The sequence below is a fragment of the Rhea americana genome, unplaced genomic scaffold, assembly GCF_003343005.1.
Source record: "Rhea americana isolate MKP2758 unplaced genomic scaffold, rheAme1 scaffold_64, whole genome shotgun sequence".
Lineage (NCBI taxonomy): Eukaryota > Metazoa > Chordata > Aves > Rheiformes > Rheidae > Rhea > Rhea americana.
In genome coordinates this window covers 4194322-4219881 of record NW_028186801.1, presented here as the reverse complement: position 1 = coordinate 4219881, position 25560 = coordinate 4194322, and the positions used below count along the sequence as shown (strand labels likewise).

The following is a 25560-nucleotide window of genomic DNA, read 5'->3' as shown; positions in this document are numbered from 1 at the left end:
CCCGACCCGACCCGGTGTCGCTGGCGCTGCCCTGCGGCGACGGCGCTGAGCCGCGGCCTGGGGCGGGCAGCGCTCGGCGGCCCCGCGGGGTGCTCCGGGCCGACCGGAGGCCCGCAGCAGCGCTGAGCCGTGAGCAGCGAAGGAGAGGCGATTTTCAGTTAACCTTCATCTCGTAACGCGATTACGCTCGGGAGCAAGGCGCGAAGAGGAAACGCTGGTTGCGAGTCGATCGCGAGTGGTGCAGGAGCGTTGCGCTGCCGCTCTGCTGGCTCCCCGGTAATCCTGGGACGCCAGGAAGCAGGAGCACACCCAGTGGCAAAACCCTTAACGATGCCGCACGCTCAGAAGTGCTGCTGACAAAAAGCAACAGCGTTTCCATTCGTTTGAAGGCGCCATCTGTTTTGTTCGCAGATAGCTTAGTTAGCTGTGTATAGCTTAAGTTGTTCGTTGCTTTCGTTTGTAGACATCTCATGGAAAATTTCAGAAAGAGTGATCTAAATAGCTAAAATAGTCTTCCAGAGACCGAGCGGCATTTGTGAATTATCAGCTTCTCTTTAGAAGCAGATGTAAGGTTGTTCAGTCCAGAAGCACCTATTGGCAACTACCATCTGCTCAAATATTTGCATTCTTCAGTAAAATATAGGTCAGAACCTTAGGCCTTTTTGCTTTAATATTTTTATTATTTTMATTTTATTATAGATCAGTTTAATGAGTTCTGGGATAGGTTAAAATCAGGCCTTTTGTATTGCTGTCTTAGCAGTTACTCTTCTGCTGTGCTTGGTTAATGTTACCTAGTGAGCAAAGAAGGATAAATAATTTACCATTCTCATTATGCTTTTAATGAATAACAAATGTGACTGCTTCTCACATCTGTGACTGAAATATCCATCTTGTTACAGAAAAATTTACCCTTTAAATATACTGTAAGGAAACAGTCAAACTAAATCTTCTGATTACATATTAGAGCTATCTTCATAGCTGTATTGACTTCATTTAAAATTCATTAAAAACACTAAATAAGCAAGTCTCATAGCCCTTTCAAATAAATTTATGGATTTTTTTTCAGAAGATATGTACTTTTATTTTCAAGAGCCTTTTAAATATGGTGTTTAAAGTCTTGGCAATGGCTACTGTCCCAGAACTTATTTTAGATGCTTTAACTATGCTTAATAAGGTAACCAATTTATTTAGAAATTAGGAAAATATTTTCTTAATGCGTTTGCATTAAGGTTTAGAAGACTTTATAATCCATGAAAATTGTATTAATTTTTAGCTAAGTTTATTAAGTAAATATTTTTAATGTTAATTAAAAATGAAATGATCTTTAGTTGAAGTCTTGGCAAGAATTGCTGTGCTGTCAGTTAACATAATCAGGCTTAAAATCGAGATTATGTTGTAAAGCTCTTTCCAAAAGAAGGCAGAACAGTGCTGTGCCTGAAAAAGAGCAGTGTCTGAGAAGAGATGAATATTTGCAGTAGAACTAACTTTCTGAACTGAACAGCATTCATTGAATGTTTATAATAAATTTTCCAAGTATTATATATCTTGCAAAGCACTGTTTTTTTCTTCTCTAGTTAAAGATATACAATCCATTAGATTCTAGATGTGTTTATTTATAGGTTTCACAAACACTTCATAAATACTGTTTTTAAATCATGCATGCTACTTCTTGGTGTAAGAGAAAACATTTGCAGTCGCATGTATTTTTCTAGTTGAAGATATTCCAATAATAACATCTTCAGTTGAGACTTTTTTAATTGTCAGTTCATCAAAATTTAAATGGACTTGATAAAATCTTGTTATCAAATAGACTACATGTTTCTTTAAAACAATATGAAATATTGTTTTGGATGTCTAATGTGAGAGTAAAGAATTAAAGACTCAATCATAACTACATGTGGCATAACTAATGGATATATGATGGAAAAAAAATCCTACTGTTGAACTGAACATTTTTTTTGCTGGTTCTTATTCTTTTGACTTTTCTGACTTTCTTTTGCTGTCAATATGTCAATATGTTGTGTAAGATCGCTTTAGAATAAAAGTAAAATATTTGAAGACTGGAGTACTTCAGTGCTCTTTTCTCTCTTTCCCCAAAATTACTTGTTCCCTGTTTAGTCTCCTTAAGTAGAAAGTTCTATCATAATTGCAAAATCCTGGAGGTAAGGATAGCAGCTTTAAAATTTAATTCTTCTTCTGTGCCCCTGAAGTAGCTAAAAGCCACACTATCTTATTTGATCTCTAATTGTTTGTGATATAATCTTAATAAATCAGACTTGGTGAAAAAYTTATGTTTATCTCGATCTGTTGCATAGTTGTGCTTAAACAAAAACTTTAAGTATGCTTGCAACACTTTAAAGATTTTAGCTGCTGGCATCTCATTGTTGTTATAAGCAAGGACTACAGGAGCTCCAAGGTTATTCGGGGAGCTGTAATCCATGTCAAGGTAGATTGGAGGGAGACAGTGAACCAAACCTGTAACTCAATTTTGAATTGTTTTCTATAAACCTCAAGGGAAATTCTGAATTGTTTGAGTAGTATCGATAAGCATTTAAACCTGCTTGAATTTTGTGGCTAATGAGTTTTTAAGCTTTAATTTAAAATACTGTTTAGCCCTGAAGGAAAAACCCCTCCAAATTTCTTTTTGTCCATACTGGATAGATGCGATTTTACTGATGTTTTGACCTTTAATGTCCTCACAAGTTTTACAGCTTTATTTTCTATATTATTTTCTAAACTTAATGTGAAAAATGCTAACTTGCATCTGATATGTATAGAGTGCTTGCACTTAACTGGACTGCCTCTTTAAGAGTTATTTCTTAGTCTGCTAGCATACTGAACAACAATGCCCTGTTCAGTTCTTTAGGACTTAAAGCATATTAATTTCCAGGTTGCATAACACAAAATATTTCTAGACTTTAGGTTTAAAATGAATTAAAAAAAAATGAAAAGAACACAAGCCTAGTGGAGGGCTAATGTCAGTCCTTTTGAGGAGGTGGTACAAAATCCACCCCCCTACGCTGAAAAAAAAGAATTCGGTAAAAGCAGGCTTTAGAGTCTAAAAAATGAAGTCTTTGAGACTTTATTACTTTTTTGAAAGACCAGCTGTGTGAAGATTAAAACACTATAGCTAATTAAAACACTATATGCACATTGATATAGATTTTTTTTAAATGCGAACTAAAATTAACTTTTGTCAGAACATTTAGAAATAGTAACTCTTTCCCTAATGTTTTGTTTCCATTTGAGCAGATGACAATTCTGTTGTCTCATGCTCTTGACTGTTAAAGTGAAAACTGAAATTTTGAAGTATGAAATGTTTGGTGATTGTGTTTAATAAATGGATTGTTAATGTTAACTAAGGAAACTGCTTTTAACTAGAAGACAGGCTGAAGATGACAACTTTGAACAAGTGTGTGAAGACTCCAGAGCTTGTGGTAGATGGTTTTAGATAATGCGTTTGTTTCAAAAGGAAACAACCCACAAATAATTACTGCTTTTTAGGGAGCCTTTGAGTATTTGTATGAATCAAAGCAGTCAATAACCAAGTAGCTAAGCTGCTCTTATAACAACAGGCAAACTAGATCAAGCGTTTTCATTTGACTACAGTTGAAAATGTTCGGTTTTAGCTTTGTGTTAGAAGCTATGGAGCTATATCAAACTGACCTTCAACTGATTTCTTTGTAGTACACTTTTATTTAATATTAGATAAAACAGGACTTGCGCATAGCTTCCTCAGGAAGTCAGTTGGGTAATTAACAGTACAAGTGTGATAGTGGAGAGGTAATAAAAAGATGCAACATTTTGACAACCTCCACCAAGTTTACATTCTTTCCAGATGAAAGTATAACAAAATTAATTTATGTTTCCTACAGGATTATTATAACATTGAATATTGTATGCTATCYAAATTGCATCCTATCATCTAAAAAAAAATCATACATTTGCTAGGCACTAATGCTATTCCAAATTTTCACTCTATATCAATATAATATAACAAGTTTTAGATAATTCTTGGTTTGTTTGTTTAATAACAGCTAGCTGCCTTGAAATATGTCAGAGTATCAGCTTTTGTTCACAGTAGCAGAATTTAGACTACTAAAGAGTGCTGTGTTAACAGTGTAGTTTTTTTTACACACTGTCAGCATGGCTTCTAGTAAAACTTCTCTGCTTACCATGCATTTAATGTTCCTTCACAGCAGCACTGTGTGTTGCTGCCTCCCAGCCAATAATATGAACCCCAAAAGCCTTGAAACAAACCTGTAATCTTTAATACTGAAATTTACCATTGTTTTTTGTTTATCATTTCTCAGGAACTATTTTCCCAAAAGAGTGCTTTACTTTTAAGACATCTTAGTTTTTCACGTGTATGTTTTTTGTTAATGCAAACATACAGCTAACAATTTTGTAGCAATTTTCTGTTTTTTGTCAGTCTTGGAAGTGAGATATTAAATATGGGCTTCTTAGTCCTGTATTGGTGAYGTACTCAAGTTCTGTGTGTGCACTGCTAAGTGAGAAGTGGCTCTACAAAAGAAAAGTTGTAAATGGAAAGTGTTTTACACAGATGGTATGCATAAGAGTGCCCATTTGACAGTTTCTGGAAAAATATAGCTGAGGGATTTTATTTCCATCTCTTCCAGAAATAATTTGTATAACTTTTACCTACTGTATAAGAATGAGGTAAGACATGCATGGATTTACTCACTAATAGTGTACATCAGTGTTGTCTGTTTTGACTGACACTTGATGTATAAGTGGATTGATAGTCTGTAGATTTAAAAAAATCTGTAATTTTTGTGACTATTAAGTACACTATAGGATATAGACATGTTTTGTGGGAAAGTGGAATATTTCTCATAGGAGTAGGATCATATAGATGGGACAAATTTTTGATAAACATTCCACCTTATCTTATTATTGATGTATTAGAGGGGCTAGAAATGGACCGGAACAATTACAAAATAGTAAGCAGGCTTCTAAACAATTTTTCTTTGMATGAGACAGTGACTTTCTGCACTTCCTAATGTGGCTGATTGTGTAAATTGTCTTAGCGATAAAAATGGCAGATTTTTGAGTTTGTTGTCTATATGCTTTGCTTAAAGTATTTGCCCCAAACATTAAAGTCCTAAGATTTGTGCAGRAATACTGAGAACTCTTTAGAACGGACAAAGTAGTTTTTCATAAGCCATTTTTCTTACGAGGTGACTGAATAYTTATTAAAAAGGATCCGTTGTTGCAGAGGAATAAGCAGCAGAAAAGTTGCATACATCTTGCTGTCTCAGCTCCATACTCCTTTGCTTCTGTTATACTGTTTTTTTTGGTGCAATTTCCTAGTTTCTGTTGGTATAGAGAAAGCAAGTTGTCCAGACATCCCCTTTCATGTTGCTATGCAGAAACCTGAATCTTCCCACATCTTCTGTTAGTTGTGAAGACTGAATTTCAAAGGAGAGCCAGGAATATGAAGAGCATTCTTGCAAGCATAGTCATATTGGGAATGGCTTTCGTGGTGGAAGAGAATGGTGGGGATGTTGAGAGTGAAAGCACTTACGTAGATTTGAGCCTGACTTTGCGACTGATGGTATGGATGTTTTTGACTGGGCTGATGAACTTAAAAGGGCTGGTTCTGGAATACTTTTTTCAAGCTGGCAACTCTTTAGCATATTAAAGGTTAAACAGTAGTGTGTAAGAGTTGTACCATACAGCTGAAAGAGTTGACATTTAACCTGAAAGGAATAACCTGTAGGTTTGGCGGCCCCTTCATTTTAATCTGTTGGCTCAAAAGCTTTTATCATCAAGCAGTGCATGTAGTTAGAATGTTTATGATAGTTAAGATCATCTGTAGGGAGAAAAAATGATTTTTTTTTTGTCAGACTTACTTAAATAGAACTTAAATAAGCTGTTCTTATTTGTGTTAATATAGAAAACCTCTAGAGCACAAAACTGTGGTGATGTTTTCTTTGCAAATTGTGCAACTGCTGTTAATAGTTCAAAATAGAACAAATTTCTACAAATAACAATAATATGTTGATGTCCTTTTTTATCCATGCAAGGTCATTATTGTACTTCAAGTCTTGTCAGTTCCTTAGATGAGGTTGGGTTGTGTGTGGGRGGGAGAGGCAGAGAGGAAAGGGGACAGTTACCAAGAGAAACAGTAGTACATCTTGCAGTCCAAAGCAACTTCTACCTTTCTTTCCAAATGTGCCTGATCATGTGATTTTAAAAAAACTTGTTCAGCACTGTAATTATAGTGCATACTCAGTGCAAAACTTGAGATAGAAAACAACTTTGGGAAGTGTTCCTTGAGTTTAAGATGTTCAAAAAGCATTGAAGTAGTTAAGATTACTGCATATTCTAATTTTAGATTTCCATTCTTGACGTTTTCCCTGTGTCTTAAGAAATAGCCAATGAGCTGGGCATACGTGCAACAGTAAGCAGATACTAGCATCTCTTTGTGGTTATGAACATAATTTTCCTAGATCTCTTCTGCTTCATTGTTTCTCTCTCTCCTTTTTTTTTTCTTTTTAAGTTGTAAGGTCTGAGCAGATTTCTCTGTAAAATGCAGTGCATTCTGACATTTAGATGCTACAGTTCTTTTCCCTTGTGAAGCCTTAATTTCATTTATTTGTAAAACATACAAAATATTTTTCTGTGGTGCTTAACCACTACTAAGTAATTTCTTCACAAATTTCTCCAAACTAATTCCAGTTTGTCTTGAATAATGCAAGGATATTGTAAGTTCTGCAGAACTGTTTACTTGCCTCTATTGAGACTTGTAAAAGTGATGAGCTATACCTATTTTCTGTTGATCTTGATTAAGAATCATGAATTAGCTCCTTATGATAGGCATATGGAATAAATAAAGATATTAAACCAGTTGAACAGCCAATTCATAGTACATTTTTACCTTTATTATGTACAGTGAATTCATTTTTGGTATTATATCATTAAATACACAATGGTACTGTTTCTTGTTTTAGTTGCCTCCTCATGCTTCATGAGAAACCTTGTTAACTAGTTCTGTCACTTTGTGAACTGTTACAAGATCAGACATAATTTAACCAAAATATGATATGGACTGTAACTTAAAGGTACATTGATTTCTGTCTCTAGAAAGTGAATATTTCCATTCCTYTTTATTCCTGTTTCATTGAGGTTAAAATAGAAGTTTTAAGTTTTTTTTTTAAAAAAAAAAAAAGGAGAGAAGAAAAGAAAAAGGAGCTCCCCCAAGGTTTTCTATGTCTCCCTTTTTTTCATGAATATAGCGTATTTGTGTTTCGTGCAAAACAGTGCTAGACTATATTGAAGATAACTTTGTTTATAGTACAGCGCATATCCTGGATTTCATTACCCTATTTAGATGTAGAGTCTACTCTCAGACCTGCTAAACTCATCAGTCCGAAGTATGGAAAAAAGGATTATTGGCTGAAGCTGATACTTCTGCAAGATTAGTCTACATTTTCCATTTTATTATGAAATATTTTAATCACACTTGTGTATTTTTTATTCAAATAATTATCAGTTTTAATTAGTTATTTCCTATCTGCATTCTGATAACATGATTATTTAATTCAGGGTTTCATATGATGAGGCTTTTATTATGGCCAGTGACCCCTTGGAAGGCTTTCATGAAGTGAACCTCGCTTCACCTACTACACCAGATCTTCTCAGAGTAAATGAGTCAGAGACTCAGGAACAAACTACCTCACCCAGCGTTATCTATCGACCACATCCTTCTGTTGTGTCCTCTGCACCAATCCAGCCCAATGCATTAAATGTTTCTGACCTTCCCACACAACCTGTTTACTCATCTCCCAGACACCTGAATTGTGGGGAAGTATCAGGTGTCAGGTAAGTTGTATGCATTTTTTTATTTAAATAATGACGCATTTTTACATATAAACTGCTTTTTTTTACTGAAGACATAATTTAAATATTTATAATGTGTAACATTAAACTAATGGAACATTCAACACCATTAATGCCACTTCTAAAATATTTCTTCTTAATATATTCTTTAAATAAATATCACTCTCTTYACAGCATCAATGTTACCGACGCAGTACTTTGTTCTACCTCTGGACTCCAGAGTGGGTCATTCAATCATGGTAATTCCAGAAAGGAAAGCAATAATGCAGAGAGAGAGTTTTTGCAGGGTTCCACAGTAGCAGATGTTGCTGAAGGAAATGAAGATATTTTTGGGTTGAGTACAGACAGTTTATCTCACTTGCGGAGTCCATCTGTACTGGAAGTAAGAGAAAAAGGCTATGAAAGATTGAAAGAAGAACTTGCAAAAGCTCAAAGGGTAAGGCTTGTTGTCTTGTATTCTCCTGCTGTTTGTTTCTTTGAAGTGCTTCTAATATTACAGAATGATAGGTGGGCTGGAAGGTGCAATCTGAGTCTATTCATTGTTTTAGGATCCTTACAACATAGTCATTTTTATGTGAAGTTATTCTGAGTGTTTGCAGTGCAGATGTCTTGATAGTTTTTTTTTCCTACTACTGCTTTTACTACTTAACATGGAAAGCTTTTGCTGCAATATGTGGTTGAACTTGCTTTTTCTTTAAAAAGTAGGCCATTCCTTCATTCTGTCATTTAAGAATAGGAATAATTTTCTGTCATTCCATTGTTACTTTATTTATAGACACTGAGTATGTACCTCTTGAGTCTTCTCACTCCTACAATATAAAAGTGTAGCGTGTGTCACGGAATATTGAAATACTTTAGTACACAGGTACTTATAATGTACCGTAGGGATGCCTGTATGTGAAAGAATAAAGATGTCACTGGTGTTCTTTGGAGTATTGTTATACCACTCTTCAAATTGAATATGCTTTCTTTTAAAGACACTGACTCAATTCACTAATATTTGTAAAGCGCTTTATCTTGTTTGGATGGAAGGTGCTATATAAATACAAAACTATTATTTTTGCAATAACATCATTCTGTGCTTAAAATTCGTCATAGATTTTACACTGTCTGTGCCATTTCCTCTCTCTACATGATTCCCTGTTTGTGTAGACTTATGCTCATTTTATCCTATGTTTTCCTCTGTGCTTGTTACCTCTCCCTGTTGAATGTTGCTTCAGTTATAGTTGCGTACACTCTTGTTAACCTGCATCTTAAGTATGGATTCTGATATCACTTCTGTTGGTGTGGTTGGTGTGTTGTGTGTGGGTTTTTTTTTTTTTTGGTCACTGAATAGTTGTTTCTTTCTGTAAGTTGTTTATCTGGTTAGTATTTGACCAGAGACAGGACACTAAACAGAGCCAGGTTTTTGGGCACTGCATGTGAATGTATAATACTAGCAGTTAAACTTGAAACCTTAGAAAACAAGAACAAATTAAAGTTTAAACTTCAGAAAAGCTCTCCAGCTGTGAAAGACACACAAAAGTACAGTTCCCAAACTTATACTTCAACTCAAATCTGTTATAGTTCTCCTTTAAATAAAAGAAAAATTTATTCCAGTGTATACTCACTTGTCTATTAAAAAAAGAAATGTTTCCTGTTTTACTCTGAAACTTRTGTGGGTGATTGTCTAGTTCATAGCTTGTGCTTTATGAAGGTAACTTTTAAGGAAGAGGTGCTAAAGCTGTTTGAACGTAACTGTGTTATGTATTTTCAAATGCTTTGGATGTTCCTAACAAAAGTAATTCAGCTCTAACTTGAATGTTGATTTCAAAGTATTTGTTAATTCTGAGCCCATCTGATTGTTTCTCATCAGTGTTATACTGGATGAATAACTTTTTCTGTGTGTCTTTTTGAATTTTCATGCTTTCAGAATTGTTCAGTAACATGAGTCATAACAGAAGTATTTACAGACTGTACAGTAATACACATTATTCCTTCCATAGTATCAACTTCCCTCCACTCTCTGTGCGAGAGCTAGCTTTTTGTATCTCTAAATCACCTGCACTTTCTAAAAATGCATCTGATTACCTTCCCCCAAAAGTCATGGCTATTCATACAGAGATGTGTCCGCTCTGCAGTACTGATGTATGCCATACAGTCTTGAAACACTCATTTCCAAATATATACTTACGTTTAAATAAGTATTCAGTTTAAAAATCTGCAGAAATATAATCCATACATGCTGCCTATGTTTAACTAGTTGTTTTTTAACATTTCTAACTTTTTTGTAACTGTACATTCTCTGTACATGATATTAGTTAGGAACTGCAAGAAAAATGAGAATTGGAACTTGCATTTGAATTTTTGTGGATTCATTGAACCTTGAAAGTTTGCAGAATTCCCCAGAGTGAACAAAGTAAACACAAATCTGGTATCTTACYTTTTTTGTTTGTTCCGAATTTCTTACCCAAAATGTATACTTTTGTAATATGCATTAGACATACTGATTTTAATTTGTTGCAGTTGCCTTTGGARGGGAAACTAGAAAGGAAATAAGAATCCAGAAGCTTAGGAATTCATTATCTGGTTGTTTTTTCCTTTCTCTGCTTCTTTGAATAGAACTTTAATATACTCTCATTTTTTTATATTAGGGAATAAATGTTTAAAAAAATACATGCCATAAATAYAAGCATTATTCTTGAACAAAATAAGCAGAAACAGAAAAAATCTTTCCTCCTTTGTGTATACCATGTATCTTTTTAAGAATTCAGACTTTACTGCTCAGAGCAAATAGCATTACTGGCAAAATCGTGTGTATAAATCTTCCAAAGATCTTTTTCTTGTGTCTTGGTGAGAGGAAATATACTCTCTACTTCAATCTAGTATAAGATTTTGAGAAAGATTAGGTCAGAGATAACAACAGAGCAGTATTGGACATACTGTGTGAAAAATGTCATCCTAAAAATTGTCATTTTTTTTTCACTTCTTACTGAGCGCTTTCAGACCACTCTTGCTGTGCTACTTTTTTTTTTCTTTTTTCACTTTCCTGCTTGTTTTGCTACCCTTCTTAAGGCAGCATCAGGAAAATTGAGAAGGTATTGAGACTTAGTGATTCAATGCTTAAGACCTCATCTCCTTGTGTCTGTGCATTTACATAGTAACTTTTCTGTGGTGCTTGGATTGGGCTTTGTTGACTTACCTTCAGTAACCACTTGACCACATTTAGGTAATGTCTCAGAAGAAAGGGATGATATTTTGTTACATAGTATTTCTTGATGTGTAAGTTTAGTAGAGCCCTTTCAAAGGAATAYTCTTTATTAATAGTAAGGAACTGGCACATTGCATGCATTCTGGATAGCTTGTTAGTAATATCTGAACAGTGGCAGTTCATGGTAATGTTTCACTTGAATTTTTAGTTGTTAAATTATTTCCTCATTGATCTGACTGTAAATAGTGACATCCATGACTGCAGAGAGGGAAACTGTTTTTTCATTAAACTTCCATTAAAAAATCTTAAGTCCTAGAGTCTTAAAATTCAGTTGTCACTGATGGTTAGCCCCCTTGTCTGAGGAAAGAGCAGTCTATCAGAGACCAAGGTTGGAAATAATTCATTCAGTTGGAAAATGAAGAGTTCCATACTGATTTTTTTTTTTAATGCCAGAAATAGGAATTACAAGTATTTTCCTACTAGAGTGAAATCCAGAGGCTTTTCCATRCTGTTTTAGTGCCTGTTGTGAAACAGGTAACAGTATATACATGGTATTGTAAAATTCAATGTAGTCTTGAACTTGATGCTCAGATATTCTGGATTTTGTTTCAAAGGCTATGATTTCTTTATACATTCTTCATCTCAGAAACAAAACCGTATTCTCTAGTYTGATCTCTTGTACTCAGCTCTTGTATTGATATTGCATGATGAGGGTTTAAAGTAGACTTTTCTGCTGTTCTGCCTGTAATAACCTGCTCAGAAACACTAATGTCARAGAATCCAATGTAACAGAGGCTAATGCTAGCACAAGTAAAACCTGACGTTTTAAAAACTCTGATGAATAATTAGATTCACAGTAACTGCCCATCAATTCCAATAGTATTGTAGAAGAACATTCAGCTTTGTTGAATTTCGTTACTTATGAGTCAACTGAGAATAAAAATGAGGATGCTCCTGAATAATGTACTATCCCTGAACTCCACTGAAGAGTTATACTTACAAGCTTTTCTAAAACAAATTACAGTTGAATTGTGTGTAACAGCATTGTAGCCATTAAAGATGGGTTCTTCAAAGGTGTTCTAGCAGTTCATTGTTGTCTTTGAACRTCGGAAGACTTCAAGTGACTTACGATGTTGCAATATATATCAAGCGCAGAAATTCTTTCAAGCAAATAGTTTATACATGCAAGCAAGACAAGCATCTTCACCTGCTTTGTAAGGCTATAACTTAATAGTTTATGAATTGCTCTTATGTTTCTGTGAAGAGTTTTCTGGGCTTGTTCTTACATTAAAAATCCTTGTAAATGTGATTGCAAGAGGATAATTTTTAAATGTAGCTTATTTATCTTGTGTTTTGAATGAATACTGGCCAAATTTAAGTGTATTCTAAAATAAATACAACTTTTTTGGACAATTTTGGAATTCAGCAGTATTCTGCTGTTCTGGTTTTAGGTGATTTCTCTAAAGAACCTCTGCTGTTTTCTGGATCTTCTGCTTCTAGTTCTAACTTGTTTAAATTGCTGAACTAGCAATTCAGGATGATTCTCTTATAGAATTTAAAACATTAAGGACTTTGAAGCAGTAATTTGCATTTATTATCTCACTAGTTCTTTCTAAAGACCCACCCCATGATCTGTTCTTAAGGTCAAAGTAAAAAATGAGCACTAATATGACTATTTGATATAAGAATATTTTTTCAGCTTTTTTTCCACGAAAGTTAAATTACCTATTTCAGTAACTGTGTGTGTTCTGCTTAATAGTAGTTTGTCTTCTCCATATAACTACTTTTTGGAATAGCCATATGGAAAAGACTGCAGCACGAATACTGAGCCTAGCATACCCGCTTGCTTGTTTTGCTTCTATGTTGTGTATAGCTGGAAAATGTTCAGTAACAGCTTTAAGACACAGGCAGCAGTAATGGCTCCAGTAACGGAAAAGCTTCTGCTTTGGGCACTCTGTATTTCTTCCCTGCTTAAAAACTATCAACCAAAGCTATTAAACTTGCCTGACAAAATAATGTGTTATATTATGCTCCTTCTGAATCCTATCATGGAAACTTGCCCAGTGTTTGACAAATATAGGTAAGCAGCCATGAGCAACAGACTGCATGGTGTTGTCATCTTCRTTTTCATTAAGTAGTTTTACTTGGCTGCCTAAACTTAATCTAAAACCTGCTAATCTTCCTGCTTATGAGCAAAGCTAACAACCTTACCTAAAACAGGGTATTGATAGTTTTGCTCAAAGAGAGCCAGGGTGGTTTTACCTTCTATGTTAGTAAAATTAGTATTGTTTCCTTCTAAGATGTAGTGATATACATAGCATTTACTTCATGAATCAGTGAAATCAACTGAAGAATTAAGGTGCTGGCATGTTCTCTGCATATGTAGGAACACATAAGACTTAAAATTTAAGCATGTTGCATCAGAGTTTTTCATTTTTTAACAACCTYATTTTACATGGAAAATACATCTTAAATCTACAAAGATTTTTAGAAAACAACATTAAATTTTGTTCTCTCCTGCTTTCTTTACCTTTTTCTTTTCCAGTATCTATCTTTTTCTATTTGGCTTTCTATATTCTTTTTTCTTTTCTATGTATTTAATTGTCTTTTTTTGTAGGATGTGGTTGGTGGGGGGAGAATAGCTAGTTGTGTACAGAACAGCGGATAGTAAGTAGGACTTGAGTAGTATTTAAAAAATATCATGGAAAAAGTACAATTGTTTAGTGGTGCCTTTCAGAATAGTTAAAAGGCTGTGTATTGAAATTAAAAGGTAGCRAACTAGAATAAAAATCATTCAAAATGTCTGAAGTTAAAACCAAATGAATGAAAAAAATGAAGGCCTTTTATACTACATAAGTCTAGAGCAGTCTAGATGTCAAAATCTAGGGGCTAAAGTCTAATAATAGGACCCTTTGTGTCAGAAGAAAATCTATTGCCAGTCTAGCTGTAGAAATTGAGAGCAAAACATAATGTTACCATGCTGCAAGGCAAAATGTAATTTTTCATACAGTTGCATAAAAAGTTATTCGGTCATGAAGATTTGGGGAGAAATGCTGATTATCTCCAAGAAACATTCAGGAAGCTGGAATTTTTGGCCTTTGGTTTTATGACTTTGTAGTGACTGGTCTCCAAGAGTTTTCTGAAGGCAACTGTGTTCTTCATGAGCTTCTAGAAGTTTTTGAAGCAGGTTGTTGCTACTTTGTGTATGAGTTCTCTAATGCATCCATGATGGACTTGTGGCCTTGCATCTTGTGTTTCAGGAGTGGAGGTAGTGTCATAGCTAGCTTGGTGGAGGGGAGAGGGAGAGAAGGAAGAAATAGATGAGGTAGGGGATGGAAGGGCAGTTATGTCCAAAAAATGCTTAGAAGTGGACTATATAGTGCTTTCCCCCTACCCCCTTCCTCTCCATCCTTCTCTTTTACAAGAGTCCAGGGTACAATGGATGGGTAAGGGTAGAATAACTCTTCTTTCAAATGTCCTGTCAAATTTCTTGTACTTCCCTGCAAAAATATCTCGCTTTTTTTCCTTAGACTTGGGAAAACACTGGTAAGTTTAGGTATGGACTAACATATGACATATACTGCCAAACCTGTATTGAGGTCATACTGTACAAGTACAGGCTACCTCTAACCATGTTTTAGTGATACTGAAGGCAGATAACATATTTTGAATCTAACTAAACTGCTTTAATTTGATTTTTATATCACTGCATAAACAAGAGTAAGGATATAATTGGATTATAATTTTGGAATTGTATTAGTTGTGAGGAGATTTGTGGGAGATCAAATATTTCTAGTAAAATATGTTTTAAAATTCTGTGAGCAGACCTGAGATAAAAGCTTCTCTTTTCAAATTTTTGAGAAACTTTTTAAACAAATACTTAAGAATTATGTATATTAAGGAATRGGCAAACAGTGATAGCGGTATTTCAGTATTTAATTTGATACATATTTTAAGTGACTAGTTTTCTATACTTAAAGGAGAAAAAAGCTTTTGATGCTTCAGAGTATTATAGAAATTCTGATATTTAGGTTAGAGATGCTTTAGATTGGCCCAGTAGGTTGCTGTGTAGAAGGAATAGCTATGTGTGTGCAGCATTAATTTTATTCCTTCTAGTGTTAAGATTAATGTTTTGAAAGGCTTTGTTTGGCAAAGGTTGTATATGTTCCTCTGATTTTTTTTTTCTTCCTTACTGTGTGGTATTAGCTTTAAAAGGCCAAATTATTACTCTAAGTCAGAATAAATAACTTTCAATTTTCCATAGGAGCTGAAGTTAAAAGATGAAGAATGTGAAAGGCTTTCTAAAGTGCGAGATCAACTTGGACAGGAATTGGAAGAACTTACAGCTAGTCTATTTGAGGTTTGTTGGAGTCTTCGATGTGATATACTTAAAGGAGGCCGAGCCAGATGTGTTATGTAGAATCAGTATATTATATGCTGAACTTTTCTGCATAAGCTTGTAAAGGGATTTGTATCCTCAAGACCAGTGTGTGCTGAACTAGAGGCTTAAGAATAAGCAGTAGATTGCTTTTGACTTAGATGAAAGAGACCTTGCTGAGTTTGTCAATCTGCGTAGATACAAAATGAAGAAAATGAGGACAATGTATCAGGAAGCTTAAAACTATCTAGGCTTTTTTTTGGCATAACTCTTCTGAGACAGCTTCTCTGTCTGTCAACAAGGCTATCTAGGTAAGGGCTGAATTTGCAGTTGCCATAGTGATTAAATACAAAATAAGATAGTTTGAGATTAATGGAGGCAGCACAGTATGTAACTTTTCATGCTTTCAGCTTTTGAATTTTGGGCCTGGCAGCATGTTACTGCCGCAAACTTGAAGAGAAACATGAAACTTTGAGTAATGTACCAGGATGGACATGGCTGCAAAGTGAGAAGCCTGAATTTAAATTGGACCTTTTCATTTGAGAAGAGGACAGTGGTGCCAGCAGAGTTTGATCTTGCACCACATTTGAAAAAAATCTGAAATCCCTACTAGAAGCACGATCAGTTGTCATTTATCATGGAATACCTAGAGGCTAAATTATGAAACATGCAACTGTCAGAATAAATTTTGTAATGTGGATGCTCTGTACATTTACAATATTACAATGATTAGTTTTCAGTATATGCATAGAGATATAACATTAGGTATATTTTAGAAAGTATTTAAACCTATGATATTGTGTTGGTATAGAAGTGCTATCAGAAACTGAAATATTAACATTCAAAATCAAACTACAAACTGCTCTGTGGGTTGGTTACACATCTTATTTCATCATCCTAGTAGGGCAAAGTTACTTAAAGCTAGGTAGCTTTGAGTGTGGAGAATAAATAAAGACTGGAAAAGTACTTTTGTAGCATAATATGTGTGTATATTGGTGGAAGGAAACTGGTGAAGAAAATCTTGGGCAAGTATCTTAACTGTGTAGGAATAAAAATAAAATTGCCCATGAATTTTTTTTATTGATGACACTTTGTAACTTAGAGCAATGTATCAATCTGGTAATGCTGCATTTGAAATATAACACATTAGTAATGATTGTGTAATGAGTTTTAATTATTCATAACTCCCAACTGTTATGAGCAYGTCACTTGAATTTTCTTTTATCATTTGATTTCACTAAGAACCTCTAATGAAACACAGCATTGTAGCGTCTTGATTTTGCATTGGGATCTACAGCCCTTGGATTCATGTTCTAATCTGAATAAATGGGTGCTGGAGCTTATATTAGTGTGTCCCAATGGAGGATCAAGACCTATTTTGTACAGCTGGGTGTGTATGTTACATGATTGCACGGTTAGTGTTGGGAATGTAACATGCTTTGTTTTCAAAGGTGCATCCCTAGACAAACTGCATGGTCAGTGTTAAATGTATGTGTACACATTGTATAAATGTGTATCTTCACATTCCTGCATGTGTCTGTTATTATTTAAGAGACTTAAACTCATCTTATACAGTTGTGTTGTATGCCAGTGGGAGCCAGATCTTTTGGTATGGTGATATATTAACTTTTGTTTTATTTATATAGCGTCCAGATACGTGCTAGGCGCTTTACAGATATAAGAAGGATCCCTATCCCAAGTAATTTAGTCAGTGGCCCTGATCCTTTAGTTGTGTTGCCTTCAGTAAATGCTAAGAAAGAATAGTAATTTGATCACAGGCAACAAACTGCTGGATCAGGGCCTAGACAAATACATTCTGTAGACAGAAGGCTTAGAGGTATGAGGTAAAAGGATGTTTTTTTTAAAAAAAAATCTGGTCCTTTTACACTTTCTTCTTGATTTGCTTGCTTACCTGGATTATTTTTAGTATTTCCTTTTCTGTCCTGTTTAAGAAATGCGTATTAATCCATAAACTATTTTTAGCTTTTACTTTGCCTGTTTTATTGATGGTAAGAATGCAGGCTTCATAATCATTTGACCAGTTTTTTCATGCGGAAATTTACAGTTGACTAAAACTGGTTATTTTGGCCAGGAGAAGGGTGCAGTTTTTTTGAATGTGCTACTGTGCCTATGTTGCTTTTGTTGTTACTGGTTTGAGTCTTTCTCTTCGGGGGTCAAGGAMCTTCAGTTGGCAGCCACTGAAGCGTGACTGGAGCCTGGCATTCCTGACGGGTATTGTTTCTGCTAGAGGTGGGTTTGCTGCAAATGGGTGGAGTTGCTCATTTGCTGAATCTGGGCTCAGCTCAAGAAAAAGGATCTTGATGGCCCAGTGATGAATCCAAATTAATGTATTTGTAGGTATTTTGGGGATATGCAAGTAATTCCAATGGATTGTTGCACAACTTACTAATCACAAGTAATATCCATGAAACAAAGGAGTAGGATATTCTCCTTAGTTTAAGTGGATCTGGTAAATTTGTGCAAAGTATTTACACTATCTAAACATTTTTTACAGGAAGCACACAAAATGGTTAAAGAAGCTAATGTCAAACAAGCTGCAGCAGAAAAACAGTTAAAAGAAGCACAGGGAAAGGTGAGTTTTTGAACTTTCTTGCTTTGTCTTTTCATGTGACTTTGAATCTAAAGTGTGAATGATAGATGTAAAAATGAACCTTGCAAGTATATGTTTTTAAAATGTATTAATTGTTCCGTGTTGCCTATGGATGCTCAACTGGTGTTTCAACAGCATTCTCAGATAGYAAACCAGGTGCATGGGAAGCCAGTGTTACTACAGTGTGCAATTGCATAGGCATGTGTGCTAGTACTGCTAGAAAATGAATTGAATGAAGATAACCAGAATTTGTTGAATGATTTAACATGTTCTTGCCCTAATATGATATAGTCTGTTAATGACTTTATATTTTTATTTTCAAGATTGATGTTCTTCAGGCAGAAGTAGCAGCATTGAAAACACTGGTACTGTCTACTTCACCGACATCTCCAACTAAAGAGTTTCAGTCTGGTGGAAAAGCTCCTTTTAAGAAAGGGCATGCGAGAAACAAGAGTACAAGTAGTGCTATGGGTGGCAGTCATCAGGATCTCACCATGATGCAGCCAATTGTAAAAGACTGTAAAGAGGTAACAATGCAAGGATTGTTGTTTTTTTCTAATAAGCTGATTTTGTTTTGTTTTTATGACAGTAATCTCCTATGTGTTAAATTTCATGTAGTACTGAATACTTACAGAGATATCTTGTCATCAATGGAAGAAAGTTTCTTAAATACCAATAACTGGTGATTTTTCTAAGTCTTTTTTTACTTTTAAGTCTTTGGAGGAGGAGAATGAGATAAAATTTGAAATACTTAAATTAAAAAAAAAGTTATCACCAAAGCTTCTTGAACTAAATTGTCATAGGAGAAGAATTGTTTTATAGGTCACTAATGGATGAAAAGGGGAGGAGTGAACACAACAAATCGATGCTAAYTTATTAGAGAGATGGAGGAGAGTTATCATTGAAGTCCCACAGGGACCTATGATTTTTTTTGATCTACTTGTAAATGTCATTGAAAATGGGGAAATTCTGAGGTGACAGTTTGGTGCTCGTGTCCTCAGAATGTCCCCAGAAGCAAAAAATGACTGAAGAGTTGAGAAGGGATTTCATGATACTAATTGGGTTGTTGAGCAGCAGATGAAATTGAAAATCAATAAATGAAGAATAAAGCATCTAGTGAAAAATGTAGCCTTAGTAGACATGAGTTGTAGTCTCAATTATCTACACTGCACAGAAGAAAATCCCAACTGTAGTGTCCTTGTGGATAATTCTGTGAAAACACCATCTCCGTGCTCAGTGATGGCTGAAGACCCACATATCCTTAGAAGTCATCAGAAAAGGCAAAGTTATCATAAATAGCAAAACAAAAGGCACTAAATAGCAAAGCAAAAACACATGTACAGTGTTTGCTGTACAAACACTGTAAATGCATATGTCTAATTCTGCATGCAGCTATGATATGTCCATCTCAGAAAGGATGTAATGAAAATGAAGGATGACATACACATTCAAAGCCATGGAAATCCTTCTATGTGGAGAGAAATTAGGACTCTGTCATGAAAGAGACGTCTGAGGTAGAGCAAAAAATGTATACAATCACAGGTGACATGGGGAAGATGAATGGTGAAATAAGTGTTATTGCTAATAGTGAAAACACTCTGGAAATTAAAATGAAAAATCAGCACAAAACTAAATTTTAGAACTCATTGTCACAAGGTGSTGAGACTAAAAAATATAAATGAGTTCAAAATTTGATCATGAAAACTCTCAAAAGAAAAGCCTATGAAGATGTGTAGAAGATACAAGCATGATTTTTTGGCTCAGGAAGCTTCTAAACCACAGATGTCTATAAGTTGGAAGGCTATAATGAAGAAATACCACTATATTACTCTGTAGCTAGCCCTCAGTCACTGCTGGCCACTGTCAGAGGGTAATCGGCTAGTTGGATCTTTAATCTGGTTCACTGTGGCCATTTTTATACTTTCTTTTGACTTCTGTCGTTAAGCACAMTTATAGTATGTGCCTTTAAATCTAGAAAATGGAAGACATCTTCAAGGCTCTGTTCAAAAGCTTTACATCCTACRTGGTATCCAAAATAGTTTTCACTTCAAAATTGAATCTCAGTTGCTCTTTAGAAAGACCAGTCACATTGTAAGCATCACATTGAAGTCACAACTCAGTGACATTTTATGCTTCTGGCAAGAGAGGGGAAAAAATGGTATTTCCCCAATTCCCTGTGGAGAGAAAATGCATGTGAAGGATGTGCAGCAGAAGGTCCAGTCTACCTGATCTGTATTTCTTTTTCAGTCTCCTTTTTATTGGCTGCATAAGGAAACTCTCTGAGGCTAATCCAGTCTGCTTAAGATAGGTGACTATTTCTTCTAGTGACAGACTAAGGAATCAGTAGAAATACTTGGATTTTCTAGCCACAGAGAGTCAAGTCTTTCTCTTCTGAGTGAGAATACTTAATGGAGTGCACCATGGGGTGAAGAAGGCAAGACTACCACTGGCATAATAGGACACTCAGTTGTAAGCAGGGAGACTTAATGTTCCTTATTGCTTTATTTTATCCAATACTATGTGATTTTGTTTATCTTCCCTATTCTCAGAACTGCTCTTGTTTATTGCTGGCCTAGTGTAAATGTTTATGCGTTTCTGGGAGCTGGGTCTGGAACTCCAGTTCTGCCCCCTTTTTTGCCAAGTGCTCTCATCACTGAGTTCCACACTTGTGTGCTGTTCTCCTGATTTTTAGAGTGACTGAGCTTCAGAAGGAAAGGCAAAGAATGCTCTTGTTCAGGGGGTAAGTAGTGGCCTTSTGATGGCAGTGTTATCCTAGGATGTGGGAGATGTGACAGTGATACCCTCTTGGAGATTCCAGAACTTGGAATTTTCCCTTTCCAGATGTTCGATGAAACCATATCAATTTTCAGATCTCTTTTTTTTTTTTTTGTGGAACACAGGCAATGTCCAAGTGATTGTCCACTCTAAATTGCAGGGGAGACAAAGGTGGTGGATTCCCAGAAATATACTATCAAGCATGTGTGGGTAGCCTCAAGATAAGTAGATGGTTGCTTAATGAATGTAGGCATCAACAGGATTTAGGCAAGCTGAGTAGCTGCATGGATTTTAGGCAGGTAACGTTGACTCAGTATAAATGATAGCTGCAATGGTGTTTTTCAAAGAACTGAAATGTTTCTCCGATGTTTATCTTAATCATTTACTGTAAAATTAAAACCTTAAAAACTCAGGATTGTAACTGCTTTTGGCTGTATATTTAATTGCAAGTAATCAGAACTTTGATCTAGTGGRAATGCAAGCAAAGGCAGGGAGAAGATGCATATACAGCGTGCACAAAGTATAGATCAGAAAGGAAGAGCATCAAGTTATGTTCATCAAGCAATTTTAAGGCAGCTGCTTTGTAAGTCATGGTTTGGGGAAGTTGAGTTAAATATAGAAAATTACCAAATCAGTTAATGAGAAATGCATTTTAATACGTAGAATCATATAGAACAAACTGAAAATGGCTTTTTTTTTTTCCTTGCCAGTATATCTTGATGATGTTCAATTTAAAGCCAGATCTGAGATGGGCTTGAAGGTAGGGAAATGTTCCTTTAGGGAGCAAGTTACACCTATTGAGTTTCATGTATACAATGAGGCTGGTGACTTAGCAACCAGAGCATTTATGGACTAGCTTAATTAAGATAGTTGTTTCTGATTATACCTGAGTAATAGGCAAATTACTCAGGCAAAGAGTCTCACGGTAAACAGATTTGTCAATCTAATTTTTGTAGTTTTTTTTTCAATCCCTCTCTCCCTCTCGAAACAAAAGAACACCTCTATATACATACATACATATATATATATATACACACACATCTATACATCTATATGTGTATATATATATAAAAAGAAAATGATGAAGTGGTGAAAGCTCAAAGAGGAAAGTGTTTAGGGAAGAATAGAACACTGAAGGAGGTTGGTTCAAAGGAGTATACTGATCTTTTTAATTGGGTTACCTCTAGCATGATTTGTTTTCCCTTTACAGTACCTCATCTACACTATTTGTTTTTAATGTTACAAAACTTTAAAATCACATTTGGTTTCTAAGATGCATACTGTAAAAACTTAATATTTGTTGGTATTTGGATTTTTTAAATATTCCTTTATTCTAAAAATTTTTTTTTCATCCTCACTCTATTTTTTTTTATTTTCTTTCTTTGTATCTCAGTACTCTCTGGAGTGGAGAGGCAACCTAAGCAGTCTGCAGAGGCAGTAGCATTAGGATCTGCTTCTCCTGCCATAATAATCTGTTTGTCTTCTCTGTGCTTGACAGAAGTGCAGTCATTTTTTTTTTCATTCTGTATGACTGTCTGCCACCATTTCTATGGACACTTTTTCTCCATGACCTTCTGTTTCCTATCCTTGCTGTATCTCATAATTTTTGTTTTTCATTCCTTTGACTTTACTGGCCTCCTGCTTATATCTCTTCATATGGCTTTAGATCACTTCAACACTGTCACCTGGATTTTATCTCCTTTATGCCAGTAGGCTCCCATAGTGCCTCACAGTGAGCAGATGCACAGATCTTGACTTTCAAGAGTGTAGTCCTGCATAGTACAAGAAAGGGATTTAACAAACAGTTGGAGGGGAAAGGTGCTGAAGGTATGTGTCATTAGACTCAAGCTCAGTCTGAGTAGTCATTGCACATCAGGATGATGATGATTCTCTGGAGGGTGGAGGGAGGGTGGCCTATGTTGGTATTTTAGTTTGGATTAGGAGTGTGATTCAGAAGCAGTCATTGCCACTGGGCTTGGCTTGCATTTTGGAGCAGTCTTGGCACTCGTGAATAGGATTCTTGTCAGGTGAAATGAATCCAGATGCACTCTGTGAGTGCCTAGCGGGTACTGGACACTAATGGGCATTCACCTTAAGGGATAGGGTTTTTCTTAATGGAACCATTGACTTTAATAGTGCCTTAGTACTGGTCTCCTAAATACTAGACTGGGTATGTGCATTCCCACCAGAAAACTATCACAGAGAGATAACAAAACAAGGTGTTTTCAAAGATATCAGATAAAACCATCTCCTCTAAATACAGAGCGTACTTACTCCTGTTTTTTTTAATGCAAATAACTGCTGTTATGATTTTGTGTTTTTTAGTATTTCTCCATTGACTGTAGGAGCTGTGGGGAAGTCAGCTCACAAATGAGGAGCCTAATATGCAGCCAAGTGAATATATTCCCCTTCCTGTTGTAGCATAGTGTAGAAGGAAGTTTGGACTTGATGTAAAATGGAGCATAAAAGTAAAGTTTTAAGTGATCTGTGTATTGAATTCCGGTTTTCCTGTGTTAGTACATTTACTATTAGATGTGTATTCTTTTTTTGCATTCAGATAGCAATATATTACATTCAAATGTGTGAATATACAAAATATCCAGGGTTCAGTTRTTTTTTTTCATTACATTTCCTTGCTTCTTTGTGGTTCATAAAAACACATGGACTAAAGAATTGTAATGAAGATGTACAAAGAAACAAATTATTGACTTTTGTCTGTTAAACAATAGCTGGTACATTTTCAAAGCTGTCCTGGAAGCTTAGGAAATGAGGGAGACGTAATCAGCTTGTCATTAGTGTCATGGTCACCAATGAATACATTGTCTGCACCTTGAAAATGGTATATTTTGAATTGTTCATGTTTACAGTCTCAGGAGAGCAGGTTTAAGAAGGTGCTTATAGCTGGGGTGCAGTAGCATTCTTTCACARTACAATGGAAAGCATTTAGTTTTAATGCTTGTTGTTTATCTGAGGATGTTTATGTATTTTCAAAACTGCTGTGATAACTACAGTACTAAAATGTGTGAATCTTTGTGTKTTAGGCTGACCTGTCACTGTATAATGAATTCAGATCTTGGAAGGATGAGCCTACTATGGACAGAACATGCCCTTTCTTGGACAAAATCTATCRAGAAGATATTTTTCCATGTTTAACCTTCTCAAAAAGTGAGGTAATGTAGTCTAAATGTTGTCACTGACATTTTTTTTTGAATGTCTTGCATAAAGCCAATAATAGACTGCAGTAAAAATGCTTTTATGTGAAGTATTCTTCGTTTTATTACAGTGGGACTGTTTACARTGAAGTAGCGTAGTATGGAGTATTGAGATTTTCTTTGCTTGCTATTCCAGATGCAGCCTTTTCAGGTAGGGACTGTCTTACCCTTTCTTTAGGCTTTACTGCTGTCTGGCTGAATCTGATGTTTGAGGGAATGGATGTAGTAGGACATTCCTGTAGGAATGTGAAGGTGTTCTCCTGACATTTGAGATGCATTTTTGTAGAAATATTGTCCTATCACTGTATCTGCTTTACATAGAGGGTGGTAGAGACCACAATGTATTTGATTTTGTGGACATATTTTCTCTTTATCAATCACAATAGCTGGAAAGCACTACTGGGACTCTTTCTTAAACGGAGGTTTGAGTTGCAAGAACTCAACTTTGGTGTTTAATGTTTAAGAGGGACAGTTTGAGATGAGAACAATGATGTGACTTTTTTTTTAACTTGTGATTTTTTCCTGTCCCTCCCTGGCCCCCCAATACAGATAAAAGACTGGGAATAATGTGGAATTGGTTCCAGCTGCAAATCTTCTGCTTAGTCCTTATTATTGAGCAACTTTTTTTATAAGAAAATGAAAAAGGAAATAATTTTTTAGAAACTGAAAARCTTTACATGGAACATGCTCTATTTTATTGTATGCTAATTCACTATTGTTGGTATAAAGCAGCATATGAACCTCTCACACTAAAAAGTTTATCTTGTTACTACAGGAATTGATTTGCCTCTACAGCTTGTTTAACTAGGCCATCCTGTTTTTTTTCCCCCACAACTTAATTTTGTTGTTTCTACTTCAGTGGTGATACAATTACTATAGACTTGTATTTTCTCTTAAGGAAAGAATGAGGCTTCCAGCACTTGTCAGTTATCAGTTACTGTTTCCAGATGTTGTGCTTGTAGTGTCCTACTCCTRTTTTGCTTTTGAATATCAACTGATGTGGGCTTAATTTAAACAATAATTGCATATGTTTTTGAATAATTGGAAGTACAGTTGTCTGACTAGCTGAAGCWTTACATTAACTCTTGGTAGTCTTGTGTGTGCACGTGTAATGGTCTATTTTGCTTTTGAGAGATGGCAGAGAATGTTTGAAATACTTTACTTTTTTGAATTATGTACAGTATATTATTTGGCTACACTTAAACAGTAAACCTTGGACAACTATTGAGGCCTGTGAAAAAATTAACATGCTACTAGTGTCTAAAGGCTGTGTGTTTATAAAGATCTAAGATCAGGAAATGCTGAGGAAGGCTGCCCTTTGTTTCATGAAGATGATGTTTTAGCAAGRCCATTGCATTAAAGTTGCATTTACCTGTTGTTTTTTTCTTTGTTGCTTGGTTTTATTTCTTTGAATGCTTTTCTTTTAAAGCTGTGTTTCAATAACTATGTAGCTTTCAAAAAAAAGCTATATTTTATTTCTTTGTGCAAGATAAGAAGGTATATTGTGTCATTTTGTCATCTAGTCCAA

At 35.3% G+C, this 25560-nt stretch overlaps 1 protein-coding gene across 2 annotated transcripts in view; it reads left to right on the top strand.

Moving 5' to 3' along the window:
* The first annotated feature begins 51 nt into the window (after positions 1-51).
* RAB3IP (RAB3A interacting protein) overlaps positions 52-25560 on the top strand; it is a 35572-nt gene continuing 10063 nt past the window's right edge. Inside the window, exons 1-7 of one of the 2 annotated variants that reach the window (XM_085320477.1) lie at positions 52-238; positions 7573-7848; positions 8041-8302; positions 15321-15416; positions 17950-18027; positions 18369-18572; positions 23862-23990. In XM_085320477.1, coding sequence (XP_085176603.1) covers positions 7598-7848; positions 8041-8302; positions 15321-15416; positions 17950-18027; positions 18369-18572; positions 23862-23990 — 1020 coding nt within the window. In that variant the 5' untranslated portion in view covers positions 52-238; positions 7573-7597. Of the gene's footprint in view, positions 239-7572; positions 7849-8040; positions 8303-15320; positions 15417-17949; positions 18028-18368; positions 18573-23861; positions 23991-25560 lie in introns of those variants that run through there. The other variant, XM_085320478.1, reaches the window with a different exon arrangement.